The sequence below is a fragment of the Cydia splendana genome, chromosome 13 (genome assembly GCF_910591565.1).
Source record: "Cydia splendana chromosome 13, ilCydSple1.2, whole genome shotgun sequence".
NCBI lineage: Eukaryota > Metazoa > Arthropoda > Insecta > Lepidoptera > Tortricidae > Cydia > Cydia splendana.
This window is the reverse complement of record NC_085972.1, coordinates 18643279-18671260: the sequence shown is the minus strand read 5'-3', so window position 1 is coordinate 18671260 and position 27982 is coordinate 18643279. Positions and strand designations below refer to the sequence as shown.

Here is a 27982-nt window from a genome sequence, read left to right as displayed (position 1 = left end):
TAACTATTCAGTTTACCTAACCATTGTAGACATCGTTATTGATAAATCGTAAACCTTATTGCGAATGAATAAGGTGTGTGTAGTTACCAAAACCCAAGCTTACAGAAACACGTGTATTATGATTTCAAATGATTTTAATCTTTCTAGATCCTTTAAGATAAATGTGATGTTGGTCTATTAGAAAAAAAAAATGTTATTCTACTGGACGCTAGATGGCGTTATTTTTGTAAAACATCATATGTGCCAACATTTCTGAACGGACGCTAGTTGTCATTTGTCAAACTGACATTGACGTTTGTAGGTTATGTTTCATCATTTTTGTTTTGATTTGGTTTCATGACCAAGCAATACATTTTCACTCGGAAATAAGTGCAAAAGATTGATAAAACACCTGTGAAATGGAGTTTCCAACATTAGGCGAACATTGCATGTTCCAAAACTGCAATCAGATAGATTTTCTACCGTTACAATGTAAATGTGGAAAGGTTTTTTGTCGTGAACATTTTACTGAGCACAGCTTGTCGGGAGAGTGTGAGTTAGCGCCCGAACCGAAGGAAATAAAGCTGAAAAGCGATGATCAGATATTCCGTTGCTCGTCAAGAGGCTGTCGGAAGGGTAGTTTGCATGAAATATTGTGTCCAAAGTGTCAAAAACACTTCTGTATTGAACACCGATTTCATCCGTAAGTACTTCACGATATTAGCCATTTAGGGTGCTACAAAAGCTTATTGTCGGAGGCCAACATCCACTTCGGGTGCTGAGCCAGCGAAGTAAGTAAGTAAGTAAAATTACTTCTTAATATATAGTTGGTCAAGCAAATCTTGTCAGTAGAAAAAGGCGGCAAATTTAAAAAATGTAGGTGAGAAGGGTTATCGTCCCATAGAAAATTTGCATTTCGCCCCTTTTTCTACTGACAAGATTTGGTTGACCAACTATATTATAGTACAGTTACAAGGGTCTGAGCAACTTTTTTTTTTACAAATAGTATGATGGTACAGTATTTCAAATTTATATTACACTCGCCAAACGTTAATGGTGAAACTTAACTTACATCTTATTAATGTTTTTATTGTGTGTAAATTTACATCATTTGACAGCAGTGGTAACATTTCCAGCATTTGATAGCAAAAATTATCATATTATTGTTTTTAAATATAATTTTTCAGGTCATGCCCAGAAATTGATGATGAAACCATGGCAGCTAAAATAGAACAGCTGGAAGCCCCAAGACGTCAGTTCCACGAGGCGAACAAGCATTTGCAAGAGAAGGTACATTCCCGTTACATTTGCTTACAAAAATTTGCATATTCACTTGACAAACTAAGTAATCTTATTCAACATGATTGCCATACTCTATGCAATCTTTCCACTTATTTTTGACTAATTTTAATTTTGATAAATACTTTTTGTTTTCTTCTTTTTGGAAAGTATTGTTTTTTTTACACTTAGTAGTACAGATATCTCTTGATTGCAGATAACAGAAAACATAAGAAAAGCACTTCAATCTACAGCTAAAGTGAAAACAGCCTCAAAAATCCATCTCATGAGGATAAAACAAAAAGCAAAAGGTCCTAAATCTATCCCTGCTTCAGATCGCGTCTATTTTGCTATTGGAAAACCAAAAAACATGGAAGCCAAGTCTATGAAAATCGTTGAAGATCTGGATAAACTAGTAGCATTAGAATCTGTGACTTTAGATCCTGATTTAAAGGATTCTGTGCCTGTATTTATAAGCTCAAAATGGAGTTTAGGCCGAGCAATAGACAGTATTTGTGACACTTGTGACATTAAAAATGAAAATAACAAGATGAGTGATGTGAAACTTAGGCTGTTTCGACAGTTGGACGGATACTGCATCAGTCCTCAGAAGATGGATGTGGAGATTGGAGACCTGATGATGCAAGAAGTGTTGCTGGAAGGTGACAAGTTAGTGGTAGAGTATATTGATAGTAAAGTGTTAAGTGGTGTTTCAGAAGATGCTCAGATTTTCTTAAGTTGATGTATGTATTGACAAAATTAGTAAAGACATCGAAAATAGTTGCAGTGTAGTTTTTCTTTTCACTAACCAGGTCCACACAGAGCGAGCATACGCGCGAGGCAATTTCCTCGCGGACAATAAGGTGTATCTAATCATTGCATCATTTTCATTGTATATTTAGTCTCACATTGTTTAACACATTCGACACCGCGTACCCGACTCTCGGGCACTCGTAAACTTTACTCAGATGCCGGCATACCCGCTAGTCGGGCAAGAGCTATAAACCTACACGCGACGCCGAAGTGCCCGACAGGCGGGCAAGCATTGCATCTTCACTACCTCAGGGCTGCCACTGCCACTAACAGAAAAAAATGTAAGTCTTCTGATTATTATGTGGTCGAAAAGTTGGTACAGTTGATTATTATATTTTATTACTTCACTTTGTATTTTTATTTACTTTACCTAATGCGATTACAAAATAAAAATTCTTATTAGTTGGTTACGTGAAATTGCATACACGGGTATGTATCAATAGGAGTTAGAATTAGGAGAAGAACAAAACGGGGAGCCTAAACAGATGAGACAGCAGATTTAATTTTATCCACGTACTTATACGAAAGTTACTTGGCACAGCCCTGAGCGTCCGCCGCTTGCCCGACTAGCGGGTTCGCGGCGTGCGGCATTGAGTTGCATGTCGTTGCCCGACTAGCGAGTATATACTGTCGGTTTCTGGGGTATTGTTTGAAATTTTGCCTGGTTGCGAAAGTGTTAATATCAAATAATTACTTACCATTTTAATAGTGAATACCAACAACACTCATTTCAATATTACAAGCTTTTATTTAGTTTCACCTGACCGTTGTCTGTCTGTCGGTCTGTAATCAAATCTTGCAAGTTAATAAATTTGATCCACTTCCCGGTTTCCGATTGAGCTGAAATTTTGCATGCATGTATAAATCGGATGACAATGCAATATTATGGTACTATCGAGCTGATCTGATGATGGAGACAGGAGGTGGCCATAGGAACTCTGTGATGAAACAACGCAACCTAATTGTGTTAGGGGTTTTTATAATTGTCTCGATGAGTATTAGTTGTCTGTCGTAAGAAAAGTACAGTCAGCGATAAAAGCTTGTACCACCAAAAACTTATTTACCAAAAACAAAGTATTTTTCAATTGGAATAGGTCAATAAAAAACAACATAATAAATAAATTATCTAATAAGCATAAAATTACAAATATCAATAACAAACGTAAATTAAAGCAGTTCCCCATTTTCCTTGCTGATTTGCGACGTGCTCCTCCCATACTGCACTAGTGGAAGAAGCGGCGCCGGCGCCGACTGCTGAGTGTGCGCAGTAGCGGGGGGCGTGGCCGCCAGCTTGTACCGTTTCACCAACCAATTGCAGCGCCCGCTGCGCGCGATCAAATTTATAAAGTCCCTACGGTACTGCTTTGTGAGTATTGCGTAAAGGAACGGATTAGCGCACGCGTTTAGAGGATAAAAAAATACTAGCAGTACTTTTCCGTGGCTCACGTCGACTAGAGGAACCCCCGCGAGCGCCGTCACTCCGAAAAAGGCAACCGGCGCCCAGCAGAGTAAATCCGTACCGATTAGTAAAGCCATTTTGTTGGCGATGCGTCGTTCAGCAGCCGCCGCTGCTGCTCTACCTCCGTACTTTTCTCCACCGCCTCCAAGCGATCTGTATATCCCCACGTAGCACACCACTATTATCACCCACGCTACGGCATTGAAAAGAAACAGCGATCCTTGGTACAATGCATCTGAGGTCGATAAACTCTTGACTGGCAAGCAAATAGAAGTAGAGGAATAATCTGACACACCAGCCAGAGGCAACCCGGCCATGTGAATAGAAAACAGCCAGCCACCGATCATGATTTTAGCTGCCGTTCCCAAAGAGATTCTCCTCTCCAAATATATCGCAAAGGTAATCGCGAACCAGCGTTCCAAAGTCACTATAGTTAAAGTAAAGACTGATAGCTGTCCAGAGAAAACTGATAAGAATCCAGCGATTTTGCATCCAACTCCATATTGCCAGTCGTAAGCGTAGTTGAAGAATTCGCCGTAAGATTGTAGGTCTACTACAGCTAGCATGAAGAGGTAAATTCCAGTGCACAGGTCAGAGAACGCGAGATGGCACATAAGGAAGCGTGGGACGGTGAGTTCCGAGCGGTTGGCGAGGAGGACGATGAGGACAGCGAGGTTGCCAACGACTGCCGCGGCGACCACGAACCAGACGCTGGCGCGGAGCCACGTCCAACCCATCACGTCTTCGCAAGGATTGAGGGCGTCAGGGAGGGGCGTGCAGTTCACCACGCGTAGCCTGTTGACAAAATTTGGCGTTAGTCCGTCCCGTTATTTACTCGGAGGCCTGAATGATCTTGAGAGATTTCTCATAGCCAGCAGTCATATTATAGCCTTGCGTGGCCTTGCTCATCGGGCACGACCTATGAAGATATTGCTCTCGAGCCTAGGGCCATTTTATTTAAAGTTGTCTACACTTTTTTTTCAAAATTGGGATTTTTTATGTTATTTCTACTCAGAATCATGAGCTCTTTTGATCCTAATAGGAGAAAAAAAGTGTCCCAAGATTTCCATAAATTTTTCTTTCTTTCCATGCCGAAACCGCCATACAAAGTCTATGAAAAAATGGTAACGGAATGGGAAAAAAGCCTTGGGACACTTTTTTTCTCCTATTAGGATAGAAAGAGCTCGTGATTGTGAGTAGAAATAACATAAAAAATCCCAATTTTGAAAAAAAAATGTAGGGGACAACTTTAAATAAAATGGCCCACTAATGCGTGCAATGCGCGACTGTAGGGATAGGTAACATACTCGTATCTACTGTATCACACTAGACAAGCAAGCTTTTCCAGTTCTCTACTCTTGAACATGGTATACCTCATCTAATTAAACTATGTGATTATTGATTAAATATTGTGAGCTTTTGGATAGCTGTATTCCAGGACATCGAACAGTCGCTGGATTCACAATTAAGAGCCCTATTGACAGCGGCTGGATCTTACTTGGCGCTGAAGTTGCCGCACTCCAGCATCTCGGCGCCGGTGGTGTTAACGGCCTCGTGAAACATTTCGTCGCCGTATTCGGAGCTGACTTCGCCGCCGTAGTCGAAGTCGAACATGTTCGGCGAGTAGTCCTCGCTCGTTGTTGCCGTTGACTCGTCTTCTTCTGAATTCCTGGACAAAACAGCTTATGATATTTATGTAATTATATGTTCGATATTTATGTAATTATATGTATGTGACGTTTTCAACCAAAAGGTACCACATTGTCGGTTGTAGATATATAAGGTGGATTTTTAATTGAAGCTTTATGGAAATAGCGCCTTGTTGACAACCGACAATAAGTAGTCTTTTGCTTGAGAATGGCACATATATTTGATCTACTACCTACTTACTTGGTGTTACATGCATCAAATCGTATCACTATAGTTTGGGACACTTCAATAAGGGCGAAAAAAGGGGTCAGCAACGCGCGTGTTACGCCTGGAGATACAAATGCCAATAGGCTACTGTAATGTAACTGCCCACCATGGCATGCGAGCTGCACCTTTTTTTGCCATCGATGCGGTAAAAATAATGTGTATAATTAGATCAGAACCGGTACGAGCGGTGGCGCTTTAAAAGAGAGGCGGGCTATATGGGCTGAAAGTGATGATGATGAATTGTGAACGAGGGTAAAACTATAACTTACTATTTTTGCCACCTTAAGGGCTCATTTAGACGGTACGAGAACTCACATGCGAGTTTCATTAGATTGCGTTATTTGATCGGTCGGCTTAGATGAGCCCTAATTCTATTGTATGCGATTGATACTCGTTGCTTTGCTTACCCTTGCAATTGCTTTATTAACCGTTGTGTGTCGAATTTTCTGATAGGCTCCAGGGATCTCTGTCGTCTCTCTGCAGACTTTGCATCTTGAGCACATTTCTGAAAAATAAAAGTTGTTATAAATAAAGTTGTTGTTGTGGTTGTTGTTATGTAACCACCTGTCTTTAGTAAAATCTTAATAAACCTATACTATCCGACGCGAACTTGTTAGCTTAGATATCCTGATGTCCCCACCGACCACACATACCTCTTTCTAATTATACATCTACTAAATTTCAACCCCATTGGGGAATAAATATTGTATGAGTTATTGAACGTTTACTAAAGGTAACAAGCCGATAATAATCGTTAGTCCCTTTCCATCATACAAATATGTCGAAAAGGGACAAACGATTATTATCGGCTTCTCAACTTTAGTAAACGTTTATGAATAAGGGGGTAATCTTTAGGTATTTAAATAAAAGTAAACAGAATCTACCCTCAAATGATTACATGATCAAATAATGTAGGTTAAAGTTAAATTTGGTTGGTAAACCAATAAATGTTATAACTACCTGAAAATGTATAAATTGTTTATTTACTTTTATTTAAATACCTATAGATACAGACTAGATAGGTACGAGCGCTGGTGGCCTAGCGGTAAGAACGCGCGACTTTCAATCTGGAGGTCTCGTGTTCGAACCCCGGCTCGTACCAATGAGTTTTTCGGAACACATACTGTACGAAATATCATCTGATATTTACCAGTCGCTTTTCGGTGAAGGAAAACATCGTGAGGAAACCGGACTAATCCCAATAAGGCCTAGTTTACCCTCTGGGTTGGAAGGACAGATGGCAGTCGCTTTCGTAAAAACTAGTGCCTACGCCAATTCTTGGTATTAGTTGTTAAGCGGACCCCAGCCTCCCATGAGCCGTGGTAAAAATGCCGGGACAACGCGAGGAAGATGATGATGTCAGACTATAGGTCTATAGGTTATTATAGGTACTAAGGTAAACTGCGTTCATATACCGCAATATAATGAAACTTGCTTGCAAGTGCTTGCTGTGTGGTGACCTTGGACTCTTTGTAAAGGCTTCATAATGTGGAGTCCGTGTAGTCAGAGTTTTAAGTACTCTACCTCTTCGTGTAGAAGCAATTAAACCGTTCCATGTAGACTGTATTTAGTAGACGGGACTCGGAGTAGAAGACGGGGACAGCAGTGGAAGTGTGTAGTTTTAAGTACCTACCAGTGGCGGCGCGTCCATAAAAGCCGATTCCCACCGGCTTGCCTGTTTTTGGACGTTTGAGCAGAGTTGTGAAGGAAATATGTAAGCCAAATTAGGCTTGCCTATGGATATGTTTGACGGGCCGCCACTGGTACCTACTATACCTCTTTCAGTTGTTTAATGAGCTCTACTCAGATCGCATGGCGTGCCACGTCATGACGTTCCAAGAAAGCGAACGCACAGCAGTGGAAATGGTGAGTCCAGTGCCACTCCTTCAGGCTCTCTTTTTCTTTCTTTAGAGTGGGTCTCTAATATTGTTCCCCAAAAAGTTTTAAGTCATAATGTATTGTTTGCCCGCATTTTCGTTAGTCATAATTTATTTGGTTCAGAAACGCGTCACTATCCAGGATTGCCATAAAACAAACCTAACCTAACCTAACCTATCTATAGGAAAAAAAACCTATCTAGGATAACCTTACGAAAATCCTGAAAAGTTAACGGTTTGCGTTTTATGACTAATGATAGTAAGAAACAATACATTATGATTATTTATGATTTAAAACTTTATGGGAAACAAAGGGACCCCATGTAGAGTTCATTGAGTGCAGGGCGCTCAGAGCTGATGTAGGGACAGCAGTGGAAGTGTATAGTTTTAAATACTTTACCTCTTTCAGTTGTTTCATGTAGAGCTCATAAAGTGCATGTCGAGCTGGGTCATGGCGCTCGGGAAACGCGAACGCGCAGCAGTGGAAGTGGTGGGTCAAGTGGGCCTCCTTCAGGCTCTGTAGCAAACACAATTTATTTGAACAAAACAACTTCTAACATATCTAAATAATAAGTTTACTTTAGATAGATCAATCAAGGTATGGAACGTTACCAAACTGTCACCCAAAATTTGTATGAAAAACTGGAGACACTTTTTTTCTTTGTCTCGTTTAATAAGTACTCGTGATTCTGAGTCTTAACAACCCAAAAGTTAATGGTTTAACGAAAAAAAGTAAATGGTACCATTTTATCTGAAAACCCCCTTATGAGCCTTATACACATAGTATGTGAATAAGGTGTAAATTAGATAAGTTTTAACCGCATATTAGCAGTCACGCAGCAGAATTTTAAGCTTATAAGTAAACGGCTTTTGGGTGGCGCCTCGACATATAAGTCGACATACAATATGTGCTAGATTAAATGAGGTTTAGCATTAAGTCAATAAAAGCATTAAAAAGCTATGCTGCCCGGGATAATTGAATTGGACCTAATCCCTGAGGGCAATTCGAACTTACATTTTGATGTCAAAATGATATCTAAGTAAGGGCAACTTGCACCATCCCACTAACCTGGGGTTAAGCGGTTGAAGCGTTAACCCAGTGTCAAATTGTACTGGTATTACTGGTAACCATGGTAACTCCAGGTTTAACCGCTTAACCCGGGTAAGTGAAATGGTGCAAGTGGCGCTAAATTATGTTATTTTGTATCATTCGGCCGTAGGCACGTCTCGCTTGCGTCAATAGAATAAGGACATGTAAGTACGAATAAGTACAAGCCAAATGCACGCGCGAGTGATAACAAAATGACATTATTTTGTCATCATAAAAAAACCAGATCAAATTCATTACGCGCTATTACAATCATAAAAGGGCTGATTTAGACGGCGCGCGAACTCGCATGCGATTTTAGTTACATTGCGGACTGTGGATTACGTCCAATTCAACCGACCAAAAAAACCCGCAATGGTATGAAACTCGCATGTGAGTTCTCGCATCGTCTAAATCGGCCTTAATACGCCTGTAGTTAAATCTAGTTTTACCTGTAAATCGTATATCGATGGGATGTATTTGAGCGCGGGGGTGCGCTCTATCTTGAGTATTTCCAGCTTTTCTAATCCTTTTATAGGTAAGGAGGTAATTGCGGTGTTGCTTAAATCTCTGCAACAAATCAAATAGGTATAATTAAATTACCTAATTATACCGTTTAACTCAGGTATTTTGAGTCATTCGCGCAACTTGTTTAGGAAAGATTACTCGTAGCCTAGGTGTCCATTATCAAGCACTAATTAAGAAAAAACCGGCCAAGTGCGAGTCGGACTCGTGCACGAAGGGATCCGTACCATTTACGCAAAAAATGGCAAAAAATCACGATTATCGTATGGGAGCCCCACTTAAATATTTATTTTATTCAGTTTTTAGTATTTGTTATTATAGCGGCAAGAGAAATACATCATCTCATGGTGACAGACAGACAGACAGACGGGCAGACAGACAGACAGACCGACGGACAGACAGACGGACAGCGTAGTCTTAGTAATAGCGCGCCAAGTATGTTATTATCGCTAAAAATCAAATTTACTAATTAGAGATACATATATACTAGTAGTTGCTAGTAGGCACATATGTGTCGCTTAACTTCAACCTGTGAGAGCCATTGTTGAGAATGAAAACATAAAACAATAATAAGTAATGAGTAAAGTTAGCAACTATAATTAATATTGGTTTTATGTTTATATAGGTATTCAAAAGATGGTAAATATTTGGTTTTATAGCCAATTAGCGTTTAATCTTAGCATACAAATACCTACTAAATGCATTATTTTTGTACTTAACTAATTGGATAAGACGTTGTTTATCTAAATTATGTGTGTTTTTACCTAAACAAACACTGCAAGGTGGTTTTGTGACTTTCGTGTAATGCAACTAAAATAAATTTAAGATAAATTGACATTTAGGTACACAATACACACGTGTTCACAGAACTCACGTGCTTACATAGACCTATTATAAGGCAATATACCTAGCTTAGTAAGTAACCTATTTAGATATTATGTACCTAAGTATATATAGTTACCTACTAAGTTTTCGTCTACACTGGATTATTTTATTAATTAATTTGTACAGTGTTTCGTTTTTATTATTTGGCCTATCTAATTGACAGCATACCTACCAACTTAAGAAAACAAAGCAATTGTTAGGTTTATTCAAAACACGGTACTTAGTAACAGCACCAGTCATGGGACATTTAAGAGGAAATTTGGAGTATTTATGATATTTCCCTTGTACATGTAAATGGTCTTCCGCTTAGCGTGTTAAAAGATGAAAGTCCTATCCGCCTTTCATGTTTTAGGCGTGTTGTATCAAAGATACTGCAATGAGTTTCCACATAATTAACAAATTAAAACTATGCTTTTTTTCTCCAGTCATGGACACCAAAGCTCCAGTAATGGGCCCCCGGTAATGGACGTGGATCCAGTAATGGGCCCCCTATAATGGACATTGCTCTATCAGTATAAAATATTGAAATGGGGAATAAGTTATGGCAAAAAAAACAATTTTTGGTATAAGCTTTTATCGCTGAATGTATTTTTCTTTCCACAGCCAATTATTATTGTATTAGATTTATCGAGACAATTCTAATATACCCAAACACAATTAGTTAGGGTTTATTGCGATAAAGTTCCCATGGCCACCTCCTGTCTCCATCATCAGATCAAGTCCATGTTATCATAATATTGCATTATCATCCGATTTGCATACTTAATTACGTACTTACACAAAATTTCAACTGAATCGGAAATCGAAAAGTGGGTCAAATTCAGCTACCAAGATTTGACCCACACTAACTAAAAAGGCAAGTTAAATAAAAGTTTGGAAAAACGATATTAATTTATCCTAAATCCGAGAATACCTCCTGGTTGACATATTTCGTAACTACATTTTACTTCTGTATTGTTTAAAATATGAAATTATGGCATGGCAAGCATCATTATGTCAATTGTCCCATCATAGGAGGTATGCAGTTTTACAGCTCCTATAATGGGATTGGGCCAAATACCACCATTTTTTTACATCTGTGGAGTCACAACATAGTGTATTGTATACCTTATCTCATGGTAAATGCAATTAACAAAACACATTCTAGTTTTCATCAAGTATTAATTAATTAAAATTTAATAAATTAACTCACCTCTCTTAGCGAATTTTTTTAGTGATATTTTTTTTTCAGCGGCACGACAACTTTTGGGTTGAAGCACATTTCTTAAAAAATAACCGAATTTAATAAAAATTCAAACATAATCAGCTCTAGGACTCTTATTTATGATAAAAATATATCCAGTGTTTATAAACTACTTTTATATACTTATTTTAGAGGAATTGTGTTTCTTTGTCCCATTACTGGTTCCGTGTCCATTATAGGGTATACTACTATAGTCAAAAGTTATTAGAACTATCAGAAGGTCTAACGGATTATCGACTCTTGCATGTAATCTATTGTTCATAGATATACTCGTAGAGCCGATAACGGATCTTCAAGATAGTTCTAACGATTTTTAGGGTTCCCAAGTCAACTAGGAACCCTTATAGTTTCGCCAGTCTGTCTGTCCGTCCGTCTGCGGCTTTGCTCCGTGATCGTTAGTGCTAGAAAGCTGCAATTTGGCATGAATGCATAAATCACTGTACGTAATAAACTACAATTAGATACATATTTCAAAGTTACCGTAAAAACTACACCATCCCTGCACACTAAAGAAAAACCCCTTTTGGAAGGTATACCTTAAAAAACCGGACAAGTGCGAATCGGACTCGCCCACCGAGGGTTCCGAACTTTTTAGTATTAGTTGTTAATAGCGGCAACAGAAATACATCATCTGTGAAAATTTCAACTGTCTATAGCTAATAGCTATCACGATTCATGAGATGTCAGCCTTGTGACAGACAGACGGACAGGGGAGTCTTAGTAATAGGGTCCCGTTTTTACCATTTGGGTACGGAACCCTAAAAAACTGCTTAATTAAAAACTACCTACAGCATAAAAAAATATTTAGTTAAAATATTGTAACTTACAACTGCCGGAGCACCAGGTTGCCGGCGAAGGCATTTTCATCCAAATGCTTCAGATTCATGTTGCCCCTGAAACTCCTGAAAATAGAACACAATACGTCGTAAATGTAATTAGTTGACTTTAGTTTAGAAGTGCAACGTTGTAACCGATGACATTGCGTTATAGTTATAGGTATAGGTACCTACATACATTACGCTATACTCTAGCCGCCCATACGTCAAACCTTGCCAAGCAAAATGAAATTTTATTTTGTCAACACAAAGTTCAAAATAGAATGTAACAGGAGACCTTTTTATAGGTCTCAGGGCGGCTAGAGGATAAAATATATTTACGAGTATCCTGCAAGTGCATTTAAATGTTAAAGAAAGGTCAAACTTCATAAATTGTATTGTTGTTTGTAATATTTCGTAAATTTGACAGTCAATGACGTACTTATAAAATCATAACACGTAACTAAATTTCCACGTATTGAAATAAGTAGTAACAGCATCGGAGTCAGACCTTTGATGTCATTGTCATGATTGATTTGATCTTTATACCTACCTATATATATTTAGATTATTGTGTCAATGCGATTGCATAAATATGTATTAATTTGGTCAGAATCAGGATTATACTTACTTACTTCTGATGACTCAGTGAACCGAAAAGGATCTTTGCCTCTGACACAAGAGAACGCCATTTTGTCCTGTTCTGCGCTGCTTCACGCCAGTTGGGTACACCGAGAGCGGACAGGGCTTCCTCACTCAAACGATCCTCTCCAGGTGACCCTGCCAGCGGATACTTGGTCGGTCTACATATCAGCTTGGACACTAGAACTCGGTGTAGCGCTGCTGAGCATCTTAGGGCGTTTTAGATTCGAAGACCTATCTCTCCTTCCCTTCGGTTAGTATCCATTACTGTGTAACCAGGGTATCTAAACTGACCCACACTTTTATAGGCGGTTGTGCTCCGACTAATAGGTCTTCTCTTTGCACTTTAAGAACATTGAACAAAGTGAAAAGGATTATACTTACAGTTTGGAAATCTCAGCGAACTTGAAAGCGTGTGCCGGCACCTCTTCAATCAGGTTGTAGTTCAGTGAACTGCAATAAAGACGCATGTTATAGCGATAAACAAACGTAATCTTATTTTTAACATCATATCCTTATCGAACGCACTAAGGTCGAACGTATTGATATCTGGTAAGTAACTACTGGATTGAATTATTTGTATTTTTAAGGTGACAATAACACAATGACTGTTGTTCATTAATTACAAGATAGGATGATCACATTGATCACCTTTTTGTCGTCATGCGTAATATTTGCACTTTTGTCCTTTTATAACGGAATTGTCAAGATAGCAGGTAGGTATACCTAAAGGAGTGATCAGACCTACCTAAATATATTGGTATACACGAAGAAGTTTTATTGGTGATCTTTATGACTGTGACTGAATTAGAAAATTTGATTCCTGATCACCGATAAAATTTCTTCCTGTATACAGTATATTTATTGGTATATACTTATAATAAGTAAGTGGGGAGAGTCTACTATGAGTAGGGTAACAGGATAAAAGAGCAATCTCTATTGAAGAAAACCCGTAGATTTTCATGGTTCTTAAAACTATCACAAAATTTGCATGAATTGTAGATAGGACGCTTAAAGCGTTGTTATAGGGGAATCTGCTCTATAATCTTTGTGATTTATAATAAGTAAGTTAAGGAGAATGTTAGTAAGCTAGGGTTTAATTTATATCTCGACAACGACGAAGCATTTTCGCTAGCAAAGTATATAGATGCAAACAAAAAGCAAAAGAAAAGATAGATGCGTTGGTCGGTATGTAAGCAGGTAAGTACCATTATGCCTAGTGACTTAACTTGAGCTGCGCGTCGTCTAAAGAATTGACCCATGAAAATTTGTCGCCAAGTAAAAGGACACCTTCCTTCCCAAAACAAAAATAAAAGAAAAAAAAATGCGTTCGTCGGTATGTACCTAGTGACTTACACTTGAGCCGCGCGTACGCGCAGCGCGTGTGCCGGGATACGTTTGATGTGGTTGCCTTCAAGGTCTCTGCGAACAATTGGAACTGTTTTAACCTTTTGACCGCCGCGCTTTATTTTATTATAAAGTAATTTTATATATAGATTCGTTGCTTGTTGGTAAATAAATATTTATGTTCACTTTGTACATTGTCCCAGTAAAGTAAAGACGCTAAACTCGAAGATTTTCGTACATCGACCCGCCATTATCCATCTCTATCGCACGCGCATAATTATAATTGCTGCCCCCCTATGATCCGGCGGTCAATGCCTCTGTATGTAAATGTCTCTAAGTATATGTAAGTAACAATTTATTTAGACTCTGACAGATACTTTTAGACGCAAACTGTTAAGATACTTACATCCCTATTTGGATAAGTAATCCAGTGTGACAGATTCTTTTGGCGTGTAGTTTCATCCGTTACTACTGATGTTGAGTGTACCAGCCAACATAGCAGTTTGAGCAGAATCAGGCACTTACATGGCTTGCAAATATGCTGCGGAGGTGTTGGCTCTGTTCTCGTGCACGTGGCTCAGGTTGGGCACCTCCACTAGGCCCGACGTCGTGATCATGCTGCGAATTGGATTTCTAGATAAATCTCCTTTATTTTGAAATGGCAATCAAGATGTCTCTAGACCTTTGTCAGATGTGTTTTATTGCCAAATTGATACAACCTTTATGCCCTAAGCGAATAGTTTCAGAATAGAACTCACGCAACATTAAAATATGTGATCGAGCTGTTTTTACTGGAATTTTCACTACCTAAATAAATTATATGAAAAACTTGAACACACTCGAGCAGAATATCGAGTATTCGAAGTTTTTTAGTAAGCAGATTGGGCGAATTGTTCGACAAACGCTAGTCCTTCTGTTCGCCAGAATGCTCATTACACGCGGATGCTCAAATCTATCAGCACCCATCACCCAAAATAAACCAATTTATATTGACTACTTTCAAAATGAAGGGAATTTCAAATTTTATGAAGTTAAAAGCACTCCATGAGCTCACCACACTAAAACATGAGTTTCCAAACTAATTTCCGTGCACCCGTCCTTTTGGCAAGCGGCAAAGAAACAGCTAGGGAGCGTAGCCAAGTTGACAATAATTGATGGACAACGCTAATCGAAACTTAAATAATGTATGGATAGTCACGTGATTTTCCTATAGTCTGTGTCTTTAGGTATTTAAATAGAAGTAAACGAAGTCTACCATCAAATGGCTCCTTGTCCTTGTCATCTTGGCTTCGGTCAAGAAGATTGAACACCCCTGCACTAAAAGGTTACTGTGTAATTATATGGTGGTGTTAGTGAATAGTAATATAGAGTGACATACATACGTACAATGTGAGCAGTTCCGGTAGCGCGGGCAGCGGCGCCACTCGCTGCAGCTTCGGCGCTTGCGTTATGTACCTGCGCAAACGCATATTACCTTGTAATTGTAATGTACAGTATCAGATATATCGGGGCGGCTAAGTTGCTCACAAATATTTGAACACGCCTCTATTGTCCAGGCTTTAGATATTTTTGAGCATCTTGACCGCTCCGAGATATCTGATGGCGAATGTAGAGTTTCAGTTTTGTAAATCTGGGAGTTCGACTCAATTTTTTATGGTTTTGCCACAGACTACACAGACACCGTATTATGAAGCATTTACAAAGAGCCACAAGGTCACCACACATATGTACAATTTTACTTGTGAAATGCTACGAATCTGTCAGCACAATAGATCTGTATTTTACGCTATTTTACTTATACTACAATAGCCCAAGAATACCACTAAAGCTTAATAATTTTTAAAATATCCGAGTAGTGGTCCTAATAATTATGGGCGCAACTGAAATAAGCGGTCGCTCTGCTATACTAAATTCGTATTAGAGAGCATATGTGTGGTGACCTCGATTGACTTATGTGCTCCGTCTAATAGTTGAGGATGGTCTGTGGGTTTTGCACACGGAATCTAGTTCTGTGGTTTTGCACTGGTTTTTGCAGATCGCTTACGCTGCACGCTGATTGATGCATGCGAAATGAAGTGGAGGTTATGCGTGAAGCGTGAGATGCGCGCAAATCACCAAGATGATCGTCAGGGTCGTATCAAAACCATAAAATATTGTTAAATCTGACACTTTAACTCTCGCGTTTTGTACACATATTTAATTACACAAACGGGTCTACCGCGATATAATTTCATTGTGTTTAACTTAAATTCCGACGTTTCAGCTGAGTTGCGCCAGCTGTGGTCACGGAAAAACCGTGTGGCGACGGAAGGTCTTTCCGTGACCACAGCTGGTGCAACTCAGTTTGTGTAATTAAATGAATCTGAATCTGGCTCTGGGGCTATTTGGAAGTATAGAATCAGAACATGTGCTTCAAGTAGGTACATACAATACAATACATAAAATCGAAAAACTAAAACAAATGGTCTAGGTACGGTCGGTTGTAACGGTGCGTACCGTTACAAAAAAGTATTCGATGCCTAAATATTGTGGTGATGGCTAATTTTTATCCCCAAATCCGTTTAAAGCTAAATAAATTAAATTACATATCAAGATCATCAACTTCATAATCGTTCTCGTAGCCTTCTTTTCTTTCATTTTATCTCTAGAAATATCTGTATATTCTATACATATAAAATCTAAATTTTGGAATAATCTGCTATGCATTTGGCATAAAAGTAGCAATAATACTTTTTAATTACCCTTTATATAATAAATAAATAAAATGGATTTAATACATAAATATTTAGGCACTTAGGTAATATAGGTTATAGCGGTGTAGTGTGGGTTTTTTTATCATTTTCTCCATGGGAATTCTTTGCTTCACAAAATACATATCAGTAAGACATCGTTTATTATTATCGACTATCGTCCTCCTAGTTTTATCTGTTAAAATTTAAATTTATAGTATTTGTGGGTAGCTTTTTAGCAAGCAATTCCCATAAGATTTTTCAGCCCACGGGCATTGACTTATACAGGGGAGAACCGTTACATTACTCTACTTAAGCTGCATTTGTATCACATTTCATACCTACCTACATAAATATAGACCGACCGTTTAAATGAGTCCCCCGCCTGTGCGGTACGGGGGCGACGGGTAGGACGGAGGTGCGGCCGGCAGGCGTACGGCGCCCGCACCTTCCCCGCCGCCCTTAGTCGTCCTACCCCGTCGCCCCCGTACCGCGCAGGCGAGGACTCATTTAAGCGGTCGGTCTATAGTTATCTCAGACAAAGAAATCATAAACGGCTTTATGAAATCCAATGGGCTCAATTGACATTCTTAATGAATGACTCACCATGATAGTGATGCTGTCTTGTCATTGTGGGAAAGAAATTTGATACTATTTTAGCGAGTTTAAAAGTCTGGGTATTTATTGCTCCAATATAATAACTACAGGTTGCATCAAAATTTCTATAAGTAGGTAATTATAATTAAATATTATTTCGAATGGATAGCAATTAGTACATTAGGATAAAAGTGCGAAAAATAGTAACTCGTGTCGATTTAAAACACTCCCTTCGGTCGTGTTTTAACCTATCGCCACTCTTTGCGAATTACCTATACGCACATGTATCGTAGAACGTTTTACAGTACATATGGCCCTTTACATTTTCGACATAGTTACGTAATGTGCTAATTATCGCACTAGTGCGGTAAAGTTGCACTCATTAAGTACCTGTTTTGTAGGTACCATTAATACAAGACGAATGGGGTTGGCAACTGTCAAAGGTTTGCATAGATGGCACCAGCATAGGTTTTCCCTGTCTCTAGTTTTGTTTTAATGAGATTTGGCTTAGTACGACTTAGGGCCACTTGCACCATTCACTAACCCGAGTTTAGCAGGTTAAACCTGGAGTTACCATGATTACCAATACAATTTGACACTGGGTTAACTGTTTAACCGCTTAACCCAGGGTTAGTGGGATTGTGCAAGTGGGCCTTAGACGAGTACTTCTAATAAGCTACCTCACATAAGCTACCTATATCATTATCTATTAAGTAGGTACCCATCCATTAAAATAAATTATAAACAATTGTATTCGGTAGTAGGTACCTACATACCTAGGTTATTTATTTGTAGATTAGAACCGAATCACCATTACATGTATGAATGGCTCAAAGATGGCAATAGATATTTTAACTATCTTATCAGTAGGTAAGTACCTGTGCTATTCATCGAAAGTAGCATGTTAGCATTGTCAAGTAGGTACCGTTATCGATAAAACATTTAAATTTCCTCAGCATATTGAGTTCTTTTAGATTAGGGTGACAATTTCGGCTGAAATCAAAGTCTGGTTTTTCGTGGGTTTTTCCGTACCTCGATATGCTTATTGAAAGATACTAAACATGTCTTTTTATTAAGCGCAGTCGATATTAAAGATATGTACACACTGTTACACCTTACTCATTTGTAAAGTAGGTATATGTACAATCATATTGAGAAATATACTTATTTATATTATAACATTATCTTATATACCTAAATATGAATTGCGTATATTATATACACTAATATCCAGTGTTTGATTACATTCGTGTAATTCTTGGTTAGGTTAACATAGGTTAAGCAGACCCCTGTTTCACAAACAGTGTTAATTTTGCCGTAAATTGCTATTAACAAGTAAATATATTATTTTTCTCAAAAATGGACGGCAAAGTCGACTTTGCCGTCTAAAAAATAGGTCGCGAAGCGCTTAGTTTATGGTCAGTCAAAAATTAAAAAGTTAAAAACATTGCAGTCTCGATTTTGGGACTGCATTGTCGCATACAAATTCCATTATTTGTCGAGTTCCAAACTTTTAAAAAGTTGAAATGGCCATATCAATTGAAGGCACAGGCCCTTTGAACAGCCAAACAGATGATTAGTGCCGCGACTATTTAGTAGTAGTAGTAGTAGTAATCACTTTATTGTACACAACACAGGTTTACAAAAATAAATTACAGTAATGGAAGTACAAAGGCGAACTTATCCCTATAAGGGATCTCTTCCAGCTAACCTTCGATTAGATGAGAGGAAAACTCCAGTCAGGTCAGATAGACAAACTTACGGGATGTACAGTAATATTTAGAAAAAGTAAACTAACGTATTGTCAAGTCATAAAATACATAAATAATATTATAGAATAAAAATACATAAAATACATACATACATATTTAGTTATCTCAAATAGGTTGGCGTATTTTCGGCAGAAAAATACACTTCTATTTTTTTATTAAAAAAATAAAAAGGCGGCAAGGGCTTTCTTCTGTGAAAATATATACGTAACAACGTTGCTTTTGTAAAATATTTCTATGATATTTATATTTCTTCCACCATTTTTGAGAAAAGCACTATATATGACTTGGCTGGAAGGCTACTTGCTGGCTTCGGATTCAATTAAACGGACTCCCAAGGTCGTCCGTTTAAAACGAATCCTCAGCCTGCAAGTAGCTACTTCCGAGCCTCGACAATAATGTACTAATATTGACGCTTTGTACTGTCCTTTAGTCCTTACTTATCGACACGGAAATGTACAGAAAATTGTTAGTGTCAGAGTCAAGTGTCAATTGTCAGCGCGATGAAACAGGCTTCTGGTAGCTCTGGTAAGGGGTCCACTGATTACCAGTCCACCGGACGATAGCGACCTGTCAGTTAAACGGAAAAGATAACAGGGGCGTTACCATGATGTCCTTATTGCGATTCTGTTTAGGACCTAAACTAGGAGCTATATAAGTTATATAGCTCCGTCCTTTAGCGATTCAGTTTAGGTCCTAAACAGAATCGCAATAAGGACATCATGGTAAGGCCCCAGTTTCGAACAACTGACAGGCTGAGATCGTCCGGCGAACTGGTAATCTGTGGGCCCCTGAACCGCACAAAATGTTTATAGACTAAAGGGGCCCACTGATTAACAGTCCGCCGGACTTATCGGCTTTTCAGTGAGAACAAAATTTTGACAGTTCCGAACAACTGACAGGCCGATACCGTGCGGCGCGGCGGACTGTTAATCAGTGGGCTCCTTAACGTAGGTTACAATTTCGCTTCGGGATTTCGTTTGATGGATTAGTTGTCAATAAATAAGTAAAGAAAATAAATGATAATAAGTAATGCAATAGGTACTTACAAGGATTTGAGATTAGGCATCTTAGTCAGATCTTCAACTTTGACATGCTCGAGCAGCGGCGCATCTCGTATGGTCCTGCAAAACAAAACACTCGTCATTCCAACCGAAATAGATATCTGGGAATTGCGGAATGTAGGCAGTTATCTAAAGCCCTATAGCATTAAGACAGTAGGTACATGCGTATCGCTCCGTTGTGTTGCCGATTCAAATCTAGAGCCCAAAATTAAACTACCTATAATAATAATAGTATATTCAGGGTTTAAAATTCTTATTTTTTTAAGGTGAATCTGCCTTGAACTGTTGCAAAGAGCTGCAAGTTCGGGCTCGCAAAAAGTTTTCACTTCTTAGGGAATAAATTTCAAAAATCGTTTCGTAGTGGAGCTCTGTAACATTTGAAGCTCTATTACAAATATCAACGTCCTACATTTCAGTCAGAACTGTCGTTTATTTCGATTTAGTTTCACAAAATGCTAAATTTCACAGAATTTTCAATTTATATCTTTGTTTTAATTTTAAAGTTTTTTTTATCAGATACGATACCTACCGGCTGTGTGCAGGTGGTAGCCGGCAGCGTGGATGGCGCGCGCTGTCAGTGACGTGATGCTCGGCTTTTAAAGTTCCATCGTCAGTACCGCCGTCACCAGCCTTCTCTCTCTTACACATAACTAGCTGGTTAAGGAGGTGCAGGACTGCATCAACATACTTACAGATGGCCAGCTGTGTGTAGGTGGTAGCCGGCAGCGTGGATGGCGCACGCTGTCTGTGACGTGATGTTCGGCTTATAAAGTTCCATCGTCAGTACCGCCGTCACCAGCCTTCTCTCTCTTACACATAACTAGCTGGTTAAGGAGGTGCAGGACTGCATCAACATACTTACAGATGGCCAACTGTGTGTAGGTGGTAGCCGGCAGCGTGGATGGCGCACGCTGTCAGTGACGTGATGTTCGGCTTATAAAGTTCCATCGTCAGTACCGCCGTCACCAGCCTTCTCTCTCTTACACATAACTAGCTGGTTAAGGAGGTGCAGGACTGCATCAACATACTTACAGATGGCCAACTGTGTGTAGGTGGTAGCCGGCAGCGTGGATGGCGCACCCTGTCAGTGACGTGATGTTCAGCTTATAAAGTTCCATCGTCAGTACCGTCACCAGCCTTCTCTCTCTTACACATAACTAGCTGGTTAAGAAGGTGCAGGACTGCATCAACATACTTACAGATGGCCAACTGTGTGTAGGTGGTAGCCGGCAGCGTGGATGGCGCACGCTGTCAGTGACGTGATGTTCGGCTTATAAAGTTCCATCGTCAGTACCGTCACCAGCCTTCTCTCTCTTACACATCTAGCTGGTTAAGGAGGTGCAGGACTGCGTCAACATACTTACAGATGGCCATCAACTGTGTGTAGGTGGTAGCCGGCAGCGTGGATGGCGCACGCTGTCAGTGACGTGATGTTCGGCTTATAAAGTTCCATCGTCAGTACCGTCACCAGCCTTCTCTCTCTTACACATCTAGCTGGTTAAGGAGGTGCAGGACTGCGTCAACATACTTACAGATGGCCAACTGTGTGTAGGTGGTAGCCGGCAGCGTGGATGGCGCGCGCTGTCAGTGACGTGATGTTCGGCTTATACAGTTCCACCGTCACCAGTTCGCCAAGTGCTCGCCGGCCTGACAACAAACAAATTATACAAATGAGGTGACTGAATTATAGATGGTCAAGCGAATCTTGTCAGTAGAAAAAGGCGCGAAATTCAAATTTTCTATGGGAAGATTATCCTTTCGCGCCTACATTTTTCAAATTTGCCGCCTTTTTCTACTGACAAGATCTGCTTGACCCAGTATATTATGTCGGATGAAGTGGCGACATCGCGCGCCTTTTGACACACAATGGCGACACGTATCGTGGGACATTTGTCGCCTAGTGTATCCCTTTATAAAGAAGCGGCGTCGTTTAGTGATGTTTAATCATAATCAGTTCCAGTTTTTTATTTCCATAACTTTGATGTTTAGTCTGCAGAGCAAGCATTCCGCTCAACAGCAAACCATCAATGTGTTATTGAGGTTGTAGAGTGGAGTATACGTAAATAAACCAATGATTGTGATTGATCGTTTCTATTCACATAACGTTACTTACCGAAAAAAGTGTTGGGTATATTACTTAAGGCTACAGTAGGGTCAGAGAACGGAGTCGTAAATTTAATTAACAATCACCAAATCAATTCTTTCATTTGTAATTAATTCTTTCCATCCATATTCATATCACGATTTAAAACAGTTGACAATACAATAGGTATTTTAAACTTTTAAACGACGATTCTCAATTATTCTCACTGTAAGTGAGTAATGCGAGTTCAATGGTTCTATTCCTGTACAATGGAACGGACTCGAGAGCACAATTCATTAGTCTGTTTACATGTCATTCAAGAGCATTTTGCAGCTGACTGAATGGCCGTTTTATGCAATAGTACCTACTGTTAAACACATTAACTTCAAAGGGAAACTGGAAAAACAGATCGGTACCTACATTAAATAGCTTTAAGTGGTTATAAAATAAGCAAAACATGAACTGTTTACCGTAATTTATTTATGAACTGGTAGCATTGTACTGTTTGTGGATTCCAAGTGTTCCAACCCCGGGCCGTATCCGAAATAGTTGGCATATATGAATTAAAAAAACAACGGGTTGCCGGGAGTGCCGGCAGAAGTGAAAACTCAATGACATTGTAACAGTTTTTCGATCAGGTCACGTGTCCGTCTTACGAAGCGTCTTACGTCTACGCTGTCGCGAGTTTAAAAAAATTTCCCCATCACAAAAAGTGCACATCGCCGCTAAAGAAGTTTTCACTTCAAAAATATAATGAAGAAACCGGACTACATATTACCTATATATAAGGTCTATGTTCCCGTCTTAATTAGAGGATGTAATAGTAATCGCTCTTATCGCTTTTATCTATTCACCATTTCTACTATTTATACTATGCATTTCTAATTCCCATTTTACTTGCACCCAATATTATGTATATTTCCGTAATAAAATACGTTTGTATTTTACGTACTAACCCTTTACAAAAGGATAGAAGATCCTTTTTAACATTAGGTTATATATTATATAGTAACATGCCAATGTCACTTGATTGATCTGTAGTTTAAATATCTCATTAACCCTCATTGCTTCATGTATGTCTTCAATGTCATGCAAAAACTCTTGGTCACGATTCTACATGACAATAGGCATATATATAGGTTAGCAAATATGACCCCATTTGCAAACTTTTGTGTTGGTTATTGCCAATTAATATTGTGCTCACGACGTAAGAGATACTACAACCGACATTTTTAAGGGACATTTACATCATGAAACATTTTTAATTTATCCTCTCATTTATCTATTGCCTACTAGGGCTACTAGTAATAATTAAGGCCTCGCCTTCGGCTTCAGGCTTCAATTCACACTCGTCCTTAAATTGATTATTTCAACCATTTCGTATTAAGTCACCCTATTAAAACGTTAGAATTTTGTAAACACAACTTTTATGCTATTTATTTTAACATATGCTTAAATTAGACAATTGATGGCTTCAATTAACCCGTTCAATTACTTCACTCGCTTTGTAGTTGAGATTTACACGACATGTGATCGATTCCAGGCGCACGTGATTTCAGGCATCCTCGAGGCTTAAAATTCAATCAGGTAGGTACTAGATTAATAATGAACTTATTAAAAACGAATGTATTTAACAATACTGCTTAATTGTGGTGGGGTTGATAGGTACATCAAAAGATGCAATTTTTTTATTAATTTAATTGTTCTATCTATTTAATGCTATATGTGCCATTTTTAGTGTAGACATACATACTTCGTATAGATTTATGAGTTGATTTAGTATTTTATGTTACCAAACGTTAAGAGGTCACGCGATATTAAATCAGGCCTCGAAAGCTAGAGCTGTTTCTGTTTGCGGGATCCTGCATGCATACTTACTACAGAAAACTGGATCCTGCAATAAACCGTACCCGCAAAAAACTGGACGTCAGTGGGAAACAGCTATAACCTTATGTCGCTTTAAAACATTGGATGCTTGTTACCTATATTGTCAATGCCTGGCGCTAGCCCCGCTAGCCTCTGTTTGCACACAGACTGCTCAGCAAACATAATTGTCAATTTTAAACAGCGTTATCAGTGACGTGTCGAATGTAATCGTGATAACATTGCTGAGGATCTGGGCCAATGCGAAGTCTAATAAAGCATCTTTACAAGAGAAATTTGTACAAGGCCTTAAGTGATCGGATGGCTTACGATACCAGACAGTTTGAGTCGGACAAACACCAGATGCTGATGCACATTAAAGGATGACTTAGCTTAGGATACCAGACGAGATGTTTAAAGCGGTTGAGGCGAGCAGCAAATGCAGTTATGTTTCGATCGCTGCACCTTCACAGGGTAAATAAAGAGTACAAGGCCTGAAGGAACGGCTGGATTGCGATACAGACAATTGAGTTGGACGATCATCAGATGTGCAGAGAAGCTGAGTGGATGTGCATTAAGGATTACTTCGTACAGACAAAAACGAGGAAGACTCACGCTAGACTGGGGCGTGCCCGGGCCGAGGCGTCTGACATATAATTTTCTATGACGGCTGATTCGGTGATCACGTGGTGCTTTCCATAGAAATCGAAGCGCCGGAAGCTCCGGCCCGGTCTAGCGTGAGTCAACCTTAAAGAGGCTGAGAGCAGCATAATGCAGTCGAAATATCGCTGCATGTCCACTGCTATTTTAACTCGAAATTATGAAGGGCCCATTGCAACTAACAGCTCGAAAAACTCGCGGAAATTTGTAGAATAATATGATGTTGATATTGCCAGTACTTCTCCGGGACTAACTAATGCAATGTCGTGCTCGAAAAGTCAGAGATAATTTTCAAATTTTAGAAACGAAATTAACGTTTTTTTTGTGTATAATAATTTGTGTGTAAAAGTCGTCAAAGTTTTAAAATTACATCAATTTAAATTAAAATTGGAAACGGTTACAGCAAAATATAGAATGTGTCCTTAGCTCGCATCAATCCATGTAAAGTAACTTGACCTTTTGTATTTACGCAATTTTGAGAAGTTAACATATTTAATTAAATACTCGCCAGAGCATAGACAATTTTTTATAGACCGAGGACCGATTAACATTCGTGCTAGACACGGAATACCTAGCGTGATGAGACTGATGAGTCATTAGATGAGTCTAATACTGTGTTGTGCATTAGTTTAATCTGTCTTGTCATAACATTTCACCGAGCCGTACAGAGAATTACTTCATCGTAAATTATTTATAAAATTAGGCTATTTTGAGCGGGATTGTCCGTTGTATACACGTGCACGTAGCTACATTTTAGCTTGGTGTTTACGCTTTGCAAAAATGTATTTTATGACGACAAAATAAAACATAAACATTTATCTTAAAATATCTCACTGCTGTGAATCAAATTATATACCTAACACAACTTTGTACGTATAATACCTATATTGTAGTTTTATTTTTAGAAGTAGAGTTTCAAAAGTTACCAATTTCCGCTTCCTTGCTCGTTATTGTATAGAAAATTATTACTAAAATAAATAAAATGTTATATTCAAGAAACCAGTAGCTCTAGGTATGGTTAGAATCTGTTAAGATTTCCGAATTCATGAGAATTAGAAGAGATTTTGCTTAGGTACGAATTGAAAATTTAACATTGCAGATTATTGTACACACACTCACACACATACACACACACACACACACACACATACACACACACACATACACACACACACACACACATAATAATTAAGTATATGATAGTATAATACTAAATAAATTGTAAATTAGATATGGAAGAGCGGTGCCTCCCAGCACAGGTTATTTTGTAAATAACTTACAGGGAGACACCAGCCATTGGTAAAAATATGTAATGGTTTTTAATGAAATAAAGAATTTTGTATTTGTATTTTGTATTTTGTATTGAAATAGTATTGGGTAAACCTATAAATATTTCACATTATTTGTAAGTGGAAATAAAATTCGTAAAAATACGATCCATCATGGCCGGCCGAGGTCGTCTGTGGGGATAAAAAGAGCATATATAAATAATTAGAATGTCAGTGGAGCGAATCAATCAACTTGTTTGGAGAAGCAGAGATGTGGGGCTTCAGGCTGAAATCGAAAAGTGGCGTCTTGTACAGTCAGCATCATAAATGGTGGAAAATACCCGGCGAACTATTGATTATGAACCATTACTCATGAAATAAAATTATGGAAATGGCTATATCGCGTATACATCATGAATTAAATAATACATCCCGACGTTTGGAACCCTTTACGTGTTCGTGGTCAGCGAGTGACAGTCTACGCGTTATAATCTCATCATCATCATCATCTCAGCCATAAGACGTCCACTGCTGAACATAGGCCTCCCCCTTTTGGATTGTGAATGCCGTAATCGCCACGCTTGGCAGGCGGGTTGGCGATCGCAGTCGAGTACACCGAATTTGAGGGACGCTGCTGCCCGTCCACCGGTGGTCTTGGACGTAGTTTAAGGACATACCCGGGTCGATATAATCTATTTCCACAGTTTTATTCTCTTATAGCTTTTTCAAAAGATATGCACTGACTGCAGACTGAAGATATTATGTCCCTATTGACAAAATACTTTTAGAAGATGGCATATCTGCCTTTGGCTTCTTGTACTATACGTTACTATTGATGCTGACTGCTATAGGTATACATATAAACAGTAAGTATGTATGTACATACAAACAAAATTAATGAAGCATTCAGCATTTCGGATACGAGTGGACGGGTGGCTTCATGACACTTACATTAGACGGGTCTACCGCGATATAATTTCATTGTTTTTACCTTTAATTCCGACGTTTCAGCTGAGTTGCACCAGCTGTGGTCACGGACGGAAATATGTGTACAAAACGCGAGAGTTTAAAGTGTTATACTTACATTAGACACTACATTAGTTAGAAAATCATCGAAAATCAGTAGATTGTTTTGTGTTGTTCAGTTGATTTTTCCTAATTTTTCAGCGTTGGGCAAAATGTTTTCCCACCATATTTTGGACTTAATTTTTTTTTAACAAGGTTCAAACTCTGTTCAAAAACTAAAAAAAAAATTAATGCAGTTTTTTGCCAATAAAATATAGAAGTCTATTCGAATAATCTATTGTGCTCTCGGACAATTGTACACCTTTCTTAATAATGGTCTAATACCTACTTGTTATTCGATTATTATACCTATCTATCTAGCACATGTAACCATTACTGTTTAACGTAGACGGTCTAATCATCTAATGAGGGTAAAATTTAAGTGGCCACCTTCAATCTTAATACATAACAATGATGACAAAAACCACTGTCAACTATTAGAGTTAAACTGGCATATACTTAGGGCGTTTACCTTTCCACATACCACTCAGGGCGTTTAAATAAATGGTTAGTACCTAACCTATTGATTATATTTAAAAGGGTGAGGCCTGCTTACGTTATTATACATTTTTCTCAGTTATATATATCACCCGATATTACGTTCTCCACTTTTCCATCACACTTGTGGGCGGCCCTCGACAGTATGTTTACCATATCAATTGAATTTTTCCGAAGCTGTATTTAATCATGCCTAACAACACTTAGTCACGATCCTTTTACGAGCACAGCAAATAGTGTCACAACTTTATGAAGCCAAGTTATCTAAGTGCCGCGGTGTCATTGCCATGGCGCTTTTTAGGGTTCCGTACCAAAAGGGTAAAAACTTAGTCTTAGTAATAGGGTCCCCTATTACTAAGACTCCACTGTCCGTCTGTCTGTCACCAGCCTGTATCTCATGAACTGTGATAGTTGAAATTTTCACAGATGATGTATTTATGTTGCTGTATTTATGTTGCCGCTATAACAACAAATGCTAAAAAGTACGGAACCCTCGGTGGGCGAGTCCGACTCGCGCTT

At 38.8% G+C, this 27982-nt stretch overlaps 2 protein-coding genes across 3 annotated transcripts in view; one reads left to right on the top strand and one right to left on the bottom strand.

The window, feature by feature from the left end:
* Nucleotides 1-310: 310 nt before the first annotated feature.
* Nucleotides 311-2041, top strand: LOC134796604 (AN1-type zinc finger protein 1-like). The gene is made up of 3 exons (XM_063768775.1): nt 311-682; nt 1167-1269; nt 1475-2041. Exons 1-3 carry the CDS (start codon nt 399-401, stop codon nt 1997-1999), a joined length of 912 nt encoding a protein of 303 aa, XP_063624845.1. The 5' UTR covers nt 311-398; the 3' UTR covers nt 2000-2041.
* Nucleotides 2042-3181: 1140 nt separating this feature from the next.
* Nucleotides 3182-27982, bottom strand: part of LOC134796260 (lutropin-choriogonadotropic hormone receptor) — a 42609-nt gene continuing 17808 nt past the window's right edge. The window contains exons 2-13 of one of the 2 annotated variants that reach the window (XM_063768302.1): nt 21559-21673; nt 20012-20086; nt 15254-15322; nt 14393-14485; nt 13877-13942; nt 12905-12973; nt 11891-11965; nt 8863-8980; nt 7724-7840; nt 5854-5951; nt 5028-5198; nt 3182-4324 (exon numbers count right to left, since the gene is read on the bottom strand). In XM_063768302.1, the coding sequence (XP_063624372.1) occupies nt 3238-4324; nt 5028-5198; nt 5854-5951; nt 7724-7840; nt 8863-8980; nt 11891-11965; nt 12905-12973; nt 13877-13942; nt 14393-14485; nt 15254-15322; nt 20012-20086; nt 21559-21673 (2153 nt within the window). In that variant the 3' untranslated portion in view covers nt 3182-3237. Of the gene's footprint in view, nt 4325-5027; nt 5199-5853; nt 5952-7723; nt 7841-8862; nt 8981-11890; nt 11966-12904; nt 12974-13876; nt 13943-14392; nt 14486-15245; nt 15323-20011; nt 20087-21558; nt 21674-27982 lie in introns of those variants that run through there. The other variant, XM_063768303.1, reaches the window with a different exon arrangement.